This window comes from Hoplias malabaricus, chromosome 1, assembly GCF_029633855.1.
Source record: "Hoplias malabaricus isolate fHopMal1 chromosome 1, fHopMal1.hap1, whole genome shotgun sequence".
NCBI lineage: Eukaryota > Metazoa > Chordata > Actinopteri > Characiformes > Erythrinidae > Hoplias > Hoplias malabaricus.
In genome coordinates this window covers 59,651,247-59,663,893 of record NC_089800.1, presented here as the reverse complement: position 1 = coordinate 59,663,893, position 12,647 = coordinate 59,651,247, and the positions used below count along the sequence as shown (strand labels likewise).

Below are 12,647 nucleotides of genomic sequence, written 5' to 3'. Positions count from 1 at the left end.
ATTTTGTATGCCTCTTCTCTTGCAGGGACTCCTTTGAGAATCTGTGTCAGGAGGCTCAGTCCTTAAGTGACGGAGGTCATGGCAGTGGGTCAGAGCTGCGGGTTTCTACACAGCTGCAGATGCAACAACAGAGTCTTCTGAAGGCAGTAAGGGAACGTCTGCGCAGCTGCCAACTCAGCCTGCAGGAGCAGCAGGCCTTTGAAGAGACGCTTCAGAGCACCTGGGCCTGGCTCAGCAGCATCCAAGAACGACTCACGGCACTCAACAGCACCACAGGCAACAAAGAAACCCTGGAGAAGAGGCTAGGACTTGTACAGGTCAGCAGACTCACTACTACTTTACCTATCTAGGCTCCAAGTTATCAGCTCTTAACACAGAGGCATTAGTGTGATTAGAATCATATAGCTGATTAGTAGTTCATGCATTGGATGTAGTATTGATGAATATATGTGGTGTTACAGGATATCCTGCTGATGAAGGGTGAAGGAGAAGTTAAGCTGAACATGGCTGTAGGGAAGGGAGAGCAGGTTGTGAAGAACTGCAGTAAAGACAAACAAAAGGCCATTCGCTCCCAGCTCCAGAGTCTGAAAGATTTCTGGGCCAACTTATTAATGACTGCTATGAGCTCTCACAGGTAGGCTTAAAGCGCACTGTGAAAATTTCATATTCAAAAACATTCGATTACTGTAAAGATTTCTTATTTTAATGTATATTATATTTTATTTTATTCAATTATACAGTTAAAGGAAATAACAATTATTCCTGTGAAATAAATATAATAATATTTTCATAATAATAGAGCTACTGTGCAAGTATCTTTGCTTTGGATAAGTTATACTTTTTTACTGGCATGTTTTCAGCTTATATACTTTCAATATTCATCAATGTGTATATATACTTTCAATGTGCATCTGCATAATACATCTTTTTTCTGTCTTATTTGAATCAAATCAACTGAAATATACATTATGCATTATTAAAAAAATAATTTAAATACTTAAATATCACTGTGTATATTTGTATATAGTTTCACAGTATGGGAACATTAAATCAATGCATAACATATTTTTCTGTTTAATAATAGCCAGGTTTCCAAATTCCGTTACGAATTCCGTTGTTTCAATGCTTCTTTCTCCTGTTTATGAATGCTGCTCAGTCGCCTGGAGTGGACAGTGGCTCAGTGGAACAGTTTTCAGGAGGGCAAGGCTCAACTACTGCAGTGGATGGAGTCTGTTGAGCAGGAGATTGGAGTAGCTCTCCCTCAGCAGTCTGGTCTAAAGGAGAAAGTCTCTCTACTGGAGCGTCTGCGTGCTATTCAGGCTGATGTGGAAGGCCATTCAGCAGCACTCTGTCGCCTGAAAGATAAAGCTGCAGAGATTCATGAAAAAACTGGAGACCATACTTTCGCTGAAGAGCCTCGTGCAGAACTCAGCACCCAGTTCTCTGACATCACAGCAATCATCAAAGTAAAGATAACTACTTTTCTACTTCAAAATTCATCTTACTATTCAATGCTTTATACTCAGGAATATTTATGGCTCATTTAATATCTACTGTGAATTTTAGATGCATGATTATATAGTATTGTACTGACGCCCCCTCCAGGGTGTGTTCCTACCTTACGCCCAGTGAACCTTACGGCTCCGGACACACCGCTACCCTGAACTGGATAAGCAGTTACAGTCAATGAATGAATGAATTATATAGTCTTGAAAGGAGTTATCAAAACGTGAATGCTTCTGGTTCCTTGCAGTGTTAAATAATTAAATAATGATAGGATTAACATTTTACTTAATTATAGTCTTCATATGATCAGAACAGAACCCGTATTCATAAACTTGACTGCAAATGGAGCACATACATTCTATGTATTGCTTATTTTGCATCCGAATCTGGACAAGTTAGTGTTATGTTAATATGTTCTGTTCTGTGCTGTAGAGTAAGGTTCAGCAGATGGAGGAGACAGTGAAAGAGCATGAGCAGTATGTGGAAGCTGTGAGGGAGTTGAATGATTGGCTGACTTCTGCTAAAGAGGAGCTGCAGCGTTGGTCTGACATGTCTGGGGATGCAGCCTCTGTTCAGAAAAAGCTCTCTAAAGTGCGGGTAAGAAAATCAGTAAATAGTTCACTCCTGGTTTTATAAATCACATGCAATTTAATTTGATATGAAATCTGTTCACTCACTGCTATTGTAGAAAACACTACTTGTAAGCATAATTGGGACTTTACTATTGGAAGTAAACAGCATATGTAATTCCATGTTATTCACTGTCTCACTGTAGGAGCTACTGGACTCCAGGAAGCAGGGAAAAGAGCGGTTGGTGCGGGTGCAGCATTGTGGGGCTGCAGCGAGGGAACACACCTCCACTTTGGGCTGCGAGGCTTTAGAGAGAGAGGAAGCTGGCCTGTTGTCTGCTTGGGAGCAGTGGGAGTGTGGGGCTAAGCATGTGCGCTCAGGCCTGGAGGCTACACTGGGTCAGATGGCCAGCTCGGAGCAAGAATTCAACAGTTTGGCTGCACAGCTGGAGCAGGACCTGCAGGACTTCAGTGGGAAGTTAAGTGACTGGCGTGACACTCTGCAGAAAGTGGAAGCCATGAACACCAGTGAGGAGGCTGTTCAGGGTTGGCAGATTGCCAAGGTAATGTGCACATTGCAGAATTTTGTAACCACTGCAAAATGTGAACACAATGCAAACAGCTAAAATGTAGAATGTGGTTTTAGCTGGACAGCTAAGATATAAAAATTAAAACCCCAGGTGAGCCAAAGGTGACAATGGCAATGAAAACTTCCTCAAACCTGGAGGCAGAAACCTTGAGAGTAGCCAAGACTCACATATAGAACCCATCCTTCTCTGGTCAACACCGCTTATAAGTAATTGTTTAATGTCACAGCATTACCACATACGTCTGTTGTTATGCTCAGGAGCACTAATATAATCATAGTAGTGATGATAGGAATAATAATATGTTGACTTTGGAGTGACTATGAGTCCCAAACATTATTTGGAAGATTATTCCAGAGTTTACATCATACTTTATACAAAGCTCTTCACCTGATTGAAGCAAATAAGATAATGTTAACACATGCTTTACAGGGAACACATTTAAATATGGTTTTTGATGTACATATTAGCACAATGATAAAGTTTACTAATTATACTTATTTACGTTTACAATATTTGGCAGAAAATGCAACATTTAATTAAATATAAAATAATTAAAATATATTTTGCAAAAAAATATATATTTACTAAATATTACCTTTTCTTTACCAAATCAACCTCTTCTAACAGTAACTATACTAACCTATTACATGTTTACATATATATGACTCTCAGGTTTAGTTAGGCTGCATATAAACAGCCCTAGTGTAACATCTGACAAAAATCATTATGTTGTTTTGAATTAGGACACTCAGGAAGCACTACTCAACATGGAGCCCATGTCAGACAGTCTAAAGTCGCAGTTGAATGACCTGTGCCGTTTCTCCAGAGACCTGGGAACACAGTCTGAGAGAGTGTCTGCCCTCATCAAAGACTATAACAGGTAAATACAACTTTATAAAGCTTATTTCTACATTCATAATCTTTATAAATAGCACTTATTGTATTGGCTAATGAGCTGGTTGTGCTTGTTTTGTACTTGAGTAAAGATTTTGTCGTATGTTAGTTCAAACTATGTTTTCTTCTGCAGTCTCAGCCTGCAGGCATCTCGGGAATGCCATGGAAAAGAGAAGCTGCTGGAGCAGAAGTTCAGGGCAGCTTATCGAGACTTTCAGCAATGGCTGGTTAATGCTAAAATTAACACTGCCAAGTGTTTTGATGTTCCTCAAAACCTCAGTGAGGCTTCATCTAGTCTACAGAAGATCCAGGTACAATATGTTTATTCATTCATCTGTTCATTCATTACCTATCCGCTTATCCAATTCATGGTTGGGGTGCAATATATAACTGTGTATAAAGTTAACTGTGCTGTTTTAACTTGTGATGATGTGAAGGACTTCCTAAGTGACAGAGAGCAAGGACATGGGAAGCTGAATATAGTGGCAGCAAATGGAGACCTGTTGATCAGCATTGCTGCTAAAGACAGAATAGAGACTGTACGAGCTAAAGTAAACAGTGCCAGAGAAGACTGGAAGACACTAATGACAAACCTACACCAGAGAGAAACTGCTTTACAAGTATGATTCCTGAATTTTTAGCTTTTACTATTTTCCAACAATAACATTCTAAATAATAATAATTTTTTAATGCATTAAAGGTGTGTATAATATGTAAATAAAAGTAGTGACATCTGTCAGATTAGTATAAGAAGTTATTATACTAATAATTATAAATAAACATGTACAGAACCTGCAGGCTCAGATGAGGGACTTTGAGGCAAGTGTGGAACCGCTGCAGGATTGGTTGAATGAGACAGAGGCAGCAGTGCAAGAGAGCAGCAGTCGGCTGCATGACCTCCCAGCCAAGAAACATGAACTCCAGAGGCTCCAGGTATGGCTAATGAGAGGCTGTCACTACCATTCAAATACACACATCTTTCACTGCTAAATAGTATAATTATTTATTGTTTTATGTTAGTGTTTTATTAATGAAAACATTTATAATTTCTAAATAGTTTTTTACCCATTTTAGTACATGCATCAGTCAAACACACAAACTTTCCATCTGTAAAGCCTAAATTTTAGTTACTTAATGCATTCACATGCCTTAATATTTTCAACTCTTAACAACCCATATTTTATTTTTCCATTTTGTGAAATTAATTTTTGTCCAACATACCTGGCATCATGAGGCACAGCCTCTGGTTCACTCTGTTATATCAAACTACAATTGTCAAAAATGGTAAATACAGTGTAAAATAAGGATAAGCTAATAATAATAATTCAATACTAATACTTAATACATTTCAAGTATCCATAGTACATCACCGGCTTTTGCTTAAGGCCTTAATCATTGCTGCTGCAAGCTGTGTGTCATTCTGCTACAATGTGGCTATAGTACTAACCAGTCTTTGAGCTTGCTTTCATGTTGTCATGTTAACCTCAGTCATACTAATGCAGGTGAAGAACCCTTGTGTTGTGACCTGAGCTTGTGCTTGTGCTAATGTGCCTGTGCGTTTACAGTCAGTGCTTGAAGAGTTGGCCTCTCAGGAGGTTCAGCTGAGCAGGCTGAGAGAAAAGGCCCAGCAGCTGTGGGACGGACACACGGCCGGAAAGGGCTTTGTGCACCGCGTCTCGCAGCTCTCCGCTCACTACCTAGCTTTAAGCAACTTGACAAAGGTAATGCCAGCCTTCCTGTTGCCCGCACGACCCTGTTGCTGCTTGGAAGGCTAGACTGTTATATTTTGAACTAAACAAAGATGTCTAAAGCTGACATTTCCCCATTTTTTCAGTATTTCAGTGTTATACGGATGTATATTCTATAATGTAGTATTAATGTTTTTTTTTGTTGGTTATATAAAGCAATATGACATTAAGAGTTTTTTTCCCCTCACAGTGTACATATATAGGGTGAAGTAAGTCTGTTTTTTTGCAAGCCTAACTACTAATTAATAAATTGACTCACAAAGATTAACTATACACTTCTATTTCAGAAGAAATGAAACAAATCTGTCTTTTTAACAGTTTTAACATTTTAGTTCAGGTGTTTAATTCAGTAGATGATTAACTGTCAGGTTAAATACGGTTACAAAATCCAACCCTGTGATTCTCTTTTTGCAGTCCATGTATTAGATGTGATATTTACTGCCATATTCTATGCCTATCCAACAGGAAAAATCCTCCAGAATTGAAAGAATAGTGTCAGAGCACCAGCTTTTCTCTCAGAGTTTGAAGGAGCTACAGAACTGGGTGGCAGATACCAGTCACATGCTGCAGACATATTGCACTCCAACAGCAGATAAAAATGTTTTGGACAGCAGAATGATCAAACTTGAGGTATACTTATAAGAAAGAGTGTTATAAGCATGCTCCCTCATGCAGAGACTGTGCTGACTTGGTTATTTTGGTCTTGCCTTAGGCCCTGCTTACAGCTCGCCAGGAGAAGGAGATCCAGCTGAAGATGCTGGTGACTAGAGGTGAGTCTGTGCAGAGGAACACATCAGCTGAGGGGGTTCCTCTGGTCCGCAAACAGATCCAGGACCTGAAAGACTCTTGGGATGCCCTTTTGTCTGCATCCATTCAATGCAAGAGGTCAGTATACTGTGGTGGTAACCTCCTATAACTTCTGCCTGCCTATACATTTTGCCAAGAGACATTGCATTATATTGGGAGTTTACAGCGATTTATACTTTAGCTCTTAATAAAATGTGCAAGAATGTTTCTTTCTGCTCCAAAGAAAGCTGTTGTATTTGTAATCTCACAGCCAGTTGGAGGGAGCTCTTTCACAGTGGACCAGTTATCAGGAGGATGTGCAGCAGTTTGTGAGCTGGATTGAGCGTGTGGAGGAGGGTCTTAACTCCACAGACAAGCAGTGTTCTGAAATGAGAGATAAAACTGCCAACCTGGGCAAAGCCAAGGTATGATCATACTGTCAATATGTTGGCAATGAAGCAGCAATCAACATCATATATATAGCCAGTCAGAGAACTGCTGCTCATTCAGTTTTACATCTTCTATATTTGAAAAAAAAACATGCTAATATGCATTCTGAAAAGAAGTTAAAAATGTGTGACTCTTTTGTTAAACAATGTTTCTTTATTTTAGTTGTTGTATGAGGAAGTGCTGAGTCATAGCTCTGTCCTCGACACCATTTCCATGAAAGGTTCCAGCATGGCTGAGCACTATGTCACCCAGCTAGAGATTCAAGACTTGCAGGAGCGGTATAATGCTGTTAAAGAGAGGGCCCAGGTACACTTGCATGTATATTTTAAAGTATATTTATTGGAGAATCTTATACTATTTGTAAATCAAATTTGTCTTCCTGTTTATTAGGTGGCAGTGTTTAAGGCAGAGGAACTGGTCCTGGCCCATCAAGAGTACCAGCGCTGTTTGCATGAGTTTAAGGACTGGCTGGAGCAGCAGCAGGAAAAGCTCAGCTGCTACACACAGCTGGAGGGGGATGTTGACACCCTGGAAGAAACTCTACAGAAGCTTCAGGTTTGAATATAAACCATAGAGTTGCTTTTACATTTAATTCAATGCATATGGATGGTTATTTAGTGTAGACAGAAATTTTATTATACCAATCATAGGGCTTTCTAGTTCTGTTGGCAGCAAATATAGGAAGTTATTATGGTAGAATAGGTTTGTAGCATAATCTAATGTATTTTTGTCATTTATAGGAGCTGCAAGTGCACTGCACAGAGGGACAGGCTCTTCTCAACACGCTATTGTTAAGCCGTGAGCAGGTTGTTTCTTGGGGAACGCCCCAGTTGGAAGACCGCACTTTGGAAACTGTACAGCAGGAGTGGGGAAGTTATCAGACCAGATTGGGTGATACCAGATCCCACCTGAATAGTGCACTAGCCAAGCTTCGGCAGATTGAACAGAAGTTCCATCGGCTTGATAACTGGCTGAAGGGTATGGAGAGCAAAGGCCAGCTACGTAGCTGCAGGCGCTCTGATAGAGCGACCAAGGAGGCACAGCTACAGCTGCTGAAGGTTTGTGGAGGCGTTGGAAATACCAACTTTTTGCGAAGAATTATTGAATACAGTATGGTACTATAGGTATGTAATATATGGTCAAAAAGGTCTGAAAGCAGTGTTCATTGTATTGTATAGGGGTGGCATGAGGAGGTACTGGCCTATCAGGAGGAGATAGAGGGTTTAAGTGATTTGGCCCAGCAGGTCTTGGAGGAGACTCACATCAGCAGTCGAGTCAGCACAAGGGCTACACAGCTTACTTCACGTTACCATGCCCTGTTACTTCACCTAATGGTATAGTCAATGTACACAAACACTTGTTTTTGTACACATCAGTATGGTACATTTCCAATAGGGTACATATGCTAACAATTCCATTGTGATTTAGGATACTATCAAACAGCTGAAGGAAGAAGTGTCTGGCATTGAAGAAGCCCAAAGTGTCTTCAGCACCTTTTCTGACTGGCTGAGCACTGCCCAGAAGAATTTCAGCAGTGTGGCCATTAGTATTGATGTTGTTGACCGTGTTGCCATGGAGCGGAAAATGAAAAAACTAGAGGTACACAAAGAGTGCTGACACTTCCTTCAACAACATAAACCATCTATTCATTTGCTCTTCACCCTCAGAGTTTTTATGTCTTTGTATAAACAGCTTTCAAAGTATTACAAAATATTTAGATATTCTCATTTCTGCTCTCTCCATTTTGATAACTCAGGCCTTGCAAGGTGACATGGAGCTTGGTCACACCTTCCTGAAAACCATGCGAGAGAAGACTGAAAGGGCCATGGCCTATCTGGAGGAATCTGAAGCTAAACAGCTGCAAGAGGAAATCAATACACGCCTCTCCCAGTTGGATGAGCTAATAGGGGACCTTCGGGCTGAACTTAGTGCTCAGGAGAAGTGCATCCAGCTCTCTAAAGATTTTCTAGACAAGTATAAGGCTCAGAGCCAGTGGCTTACAGAGACCAAATCTCTGCTGGCCTCCCCTGTGGAACTTAAAGCAGAACTCTACCAAAAAAAGGCACAGTTAGCCAAATACAAGGTACATATACAACAGACTTTATATACTGCAAATTTCTTGTTAGCAATTTTTTTTTAATTTATCTGGAACATTTAATTTACTTAGGTTTCTCATGGCGTTCTCAAATGCATAGCATTCCTAATTTATCTTATCAATAGGTTTTTACAACCTGTTGAAAAGATGCATTAGATGATACAAGGTGGGGCTGCCATAGCACTGGTACTTAGGAATATGCATGTGCATTACTGATGGAAAAAAAAGTTAATTTTAGTCATTTTTTATATTTACAGACAATTCAGCAAACTGTGCAATCTCATGAGCCAGCTGTAAAGTCTGTCACTGAGAAAGGAGAAGCTCTGCTGGAGATTGTCCATGACCCCACTATCAATGAGAACATGACCAAGCTGCAAACTGATTACCAAGATCTATGCAACACAGCCAAGGTATTTTTCTGAGAATGTTCTAAATTTTTTTTTAATAGTGTAACTTAGCCTGAAACATTCCGAGAAGCACAGTTCTGCTATCAGTGTTTGTCATTCTCACTGACACCAGAGGTGTTCAAATTCACAAAGATATGATGTAAGAATCAGTAATTCTTTGTACAACAGTTTATATTGCAATGCAAATCTCTACAATATCTTATACATAAACTTGTTGCTTCCTATACTAACTCTAACACAGGTGACACTTTTGCTGTGTTATACATTTTGGCTTATCACAGGAAAAAATAAAAGCAGAGTTTCAGCCCATATTGATTTTTAACAGGACAAATAACAAGGCTGTTTATTCAATCAATATATTTTATATTCCTGAGGATAATAACCAGAAATATAAATGCTGTTTCAGCAGAGACCAAAGGGCCTAACTTTTTTTTCTCCCAAACTGGAGGAGTAGCTTATGTATTTCTTCAAAATGTGCCAAGCAGTGTCAGACACACTGGCTGAATATGTGCCAAGCTGTTTAAAGTTTGTGATAAAACATTTAGAGCACATTTTTAGTGTGCATGTATTTAAAATGCTTTATATATTAGCTGTGGCAAATTTTTTTTCATTGCTTGACCTTGTTTGTTTCTCAACTCATGCAAGAAGTTCAATGTCTTCATGTCACACTTACAGTTCACAGCTAACGGTCATAAAGGAGAATTGGATATTATAAAGTGCTTGGGTTGTTTTGTTTGCAGGATCATGTACAGAAGTTGGTGGAAGGGGTTAAAGAACATGAAGGCTATAACATTGAACTACAAGAGGTGGAGAAATGGCTGCTACAAATGTCTAGCAGACTGGTCACCTCTGACTCTATGCAAAGTGGCAATCTAGAGATGGCCACACAGCAGCTTGCAAGACACAAGGTGTGTATTCCATTATATTTATGTGAGTGACCATATAATGGTGACTATTTTCAGGTTTTTTGCCAAAAACCTTAATGTATTTCCCTCATATCACTTTCTGGTCTGGATTTACAATGTTTTCATTAATGTTCATATTAGCTTAACTTTATTTCACTCTCCTTCCAGGCAATAATGGAGGAGATTGCGAGCTTTGAAGAACGCTTGACAAGTTTAAAAGAGAAAGGAGATGGTCTTGTCAGTTCCTGTTCAGAGCAAGTTCAAGTCAAGATCAGCCAGCAAATTCAAGCTCACCAGCAAGGAACCAAAGACAGCTATTCAGCTATCTGCAGCACAGCTCAGCGGGTCAGCATCTCTGATCTTTCCACTGTATTTACCATATTCTAGATATTATGGTTAATTATACTCATAAATATTTTGAGTACTTATAGCTAAATAGTGAACCTATACTTCATCAGGTGTATCAGAGTCTTGACCGAGAGCTACAGAAGCATGTCAGTCATCAGGACACTATCCAGCAATGTGAGACCTGGCTCTCCACTGTCCAGGAGGAGATACAGCTGCATTCTCAGACCCCCTTTGGCCTTCAGGAAGCACTGAAACAGGTGAAATGAAAGATTTCAACATAGGACTTCAACATTTTCTGAAAAGTTTATTGGATGCACAGATATGGAAATAGTTAGGTCAATATAAAAGATGGTTTTCTGCTTTGCTTTACTTACATTTATCTATATGTTGTTCAACATTGCAAGAAACAGTACCTTTTCAAGATTTAAGAGATATAATACTTCTTAAATTATTTATTTTTTGTAGGTGAAACACTTCAGGGCTCTGCAGGAGCAGGCCAGTACCTATCTTGATCTCGTTTGCTCAGTGTGTGACTTATCAGATGAATCTGTCAGAGCCACAGCTGCCAAGATTCAGCAGATCAAAACCATGGTGGGTTTTCACAGCTTGGACTAAATATGTTCAGCAGCTTACAGTAAGCTAACATTGTTCTTTCATAACATTTGATGTATAATAACAGATTGAAGAAAGGATGTCTAGAGCACAACATCTTTCAGAAAACTGGAGGGAGATAAAAGAACAAAAGCAGGAGCTTTCTACACTCTTCCAAGATTTTGAACAACAATTACAAAGCCTTTCTAGGAGACCTGCTGAACTAGAGCCCAAGATTGCAGAAAACATGCTGGATCAAGCCAAAGTAAGAGCCTCCATTTGTGCTATATAATTTTTAACATGCATTATTAATTGGACAGTGACTTTGGGGAAAGTCAGAGCTTACTGGGTTTGAAAGGAATGGGAAATTAATACTATATTATACCATCCTATATTATACTAAACTATATTTTAATGTTAACTATTTCTCATCTCTTGTTCCCTGGCCAGCTCTATATTGCATAATTAGTTAATGCAAAAAAGGGAGATATGGAAGCTCTAGAATGTATTGTACATATGTCATGTAAGATCTTCTGTCCAGCTCCTGAACCAATCAAAGAGTTTGGCTTTATGTATCTTACTAACATAGAAAATAAATCCTGATTCCTGAAGTTATATATATCTTAACCTGTTGGTTTCCTACAAAAGCTTTAAAGTAAATCAAGGAAGTTACGACAATATATCCATCCATTATCTGTAACCGCTTATCCAACTTAGGGGGGGGTCCAGAGCCTACCTGGAATCATCGGGCGCAAGGCAGGAATACACCCTGGACGCCAGTCCTTCACAGGGCAACACAGACACACACACATTCACTCACACCTACGGACACTTTCGAGTCGCCAATCCACCTGCAACATGTGTTTTTGGACTGTGGGAGGAAACCGGAGCACCCGGAGGAAACCCACGCGGACACGGGGAGAACACACCAACTCCTCACAGACAGTCACCCGGAGCGGGAATCGAACCCACAACCTCCAGGTTCCTGGAGCTGTGTGACCGCCCACGACAATATATTCAGAGGTCAAATACAACAATAGATCAATCCTATCATTAGATATTAAGGCCTATAAATAAAAGCCTCACAATGAGTTTCAACTCACAATTATTGCTACATGTAAATTCCAACAGCAGATTTTGTGTCACTATTAATAACATTATATTAAAATGACCGTGTGAACATTTTTTCTGGGCATTGTTTGTATTTCTATTAGCCCATTAGTCGTGGAATTTTCACACAATGTGAATGACGTTCAAATGCTGTGTTCAAATGATATATTAAACTAAAAATCCCCCCAAAAATGGAGATATATGTGTTCAATCTGACAGCGATTATATGCATTATAAAAGGGTCTATTATTTATACTAATCTATACTTTATATGATGTCATGCATTTAATTATATTAATGCATTTGTTTAACAGGAATTTGGCCATCAGCTCCAAAGCAAGCGAAGTGTTTTGACTAAGATGACAGAGAACGTGAGTAAACTTACAGAAGGAAGAGATTGTCCTGAACATGAAGAGATTAATCGTCTGAGTCATACATGGCTAGAGCTGTGCCATCAGGCCAACAAGCTACAGGCCCAGAGGGAAAAGGATCTGCTGAGAACAAGGGAGTACCATGACTGCATCAGTGCCATAGAAGCCCTGTTTGAACAGGTTTCCAAAGAGTGGGACAACCTAGCAAGGTAGACTGTTAAGCCTCTGTTAAAAAAAAACGATTTGTTTTGTGATAGTAAGGTTTAGTGTAAAATAA

General features: G+C 39.5%; 1 protein-coding gene across 6 annotated transcripts in view; it reads left to right on the top strand.

Annotated features, from left to right (window-relative positions):
* syne1b (spectrin repeat containing, nuclear envelope 1b) overlaps positions 1-12,647 on the top strand; it is an 86,134-nt gene that overhangs the window by 36,665 nt on the left and 36,822 nt on the right. For all 6 annotated transcript variants that reach the window (XM_066668932.1, XM_066668891.1, XM_066668899.1 and 3 more), the window contains exons 49-74: positions 26-317; positions 462-634; positions 1,157-1,466; positions 1,939-2,103; positions 2,282-2,638; positions 3,409-3,545; positions 3,693-3,870; positions 3,997-4,179; positions 4,349-4,492; positions 5,125-5,280; positions 5,773-5,937; positions 6,020-6,192; positions 6,365-6,518; positions 6,706-6,849; positions 6,934-7,098; positions 7,284-7,601; positions 7,722-7,877; positions 7,972-8,142; positions 8,300-8,626; positions 8,896-9,048; positions 9,786-9,953; positions 10,119-10,295; positions 10,409-10,555; positions 10,764-10,889; positions 10,978-11,154; positions 12,314-12,579. In XM_066668932.1, coding sequence (XP_066525029.1) covers positions 26-317; positions 462-634; positions 1,157-1,466; positions 1,939-2,103; positions 2,282-2,638; positions 3,409-3,545; positions 3,693-3,870; positions 3,997-4,179; positions 4,349-4,492; positions 5,125-5,280; positions 5,773-5,937; positions 6,020-6,192; positions 6,365-6,518; positions 6,706-6,849; positions 6,934-7,098; positions 7,284-7,601; positions 7,722-7,877; positions 7,972-8,142; positions 8,300-8,626; positions 8,896-9,048; positions 9,786-9,953; positions 10,119-10,295; positions 10,409-10,555; positions 10,764-10,889; positions 10,978-11,154; positions 12,314-12,579 — 5,082 coding nt within the window. The remainder of the gene's footprint in view (positions 1-25; positions 318-461; positions 635-1,156; positions 1,467-1,938; positions 2,104-2,281; positions 2,639-3,408; positions 3,546-3,692; positions 3,871-3,996; positions 4,180-4,348; positions 4,493-5,124; positions 5,281-5,772; positions 5,938-6,019; positions 6,193-6,364; positions 6,519-6,705; positions 6,850-6,933; positions 7,099-7,283; positions 7,602-7,721; positions 7,878-7,971; positions 8,143-8,299; positions 8,627-8,895; positions 9,049-9,785; positions 9,954-10,118; positions 10,296-10,408; positions 10,556-10,763; positions 10,890-10,977; positions 11,155-12,313; positions 12,580-12,647) is intronic.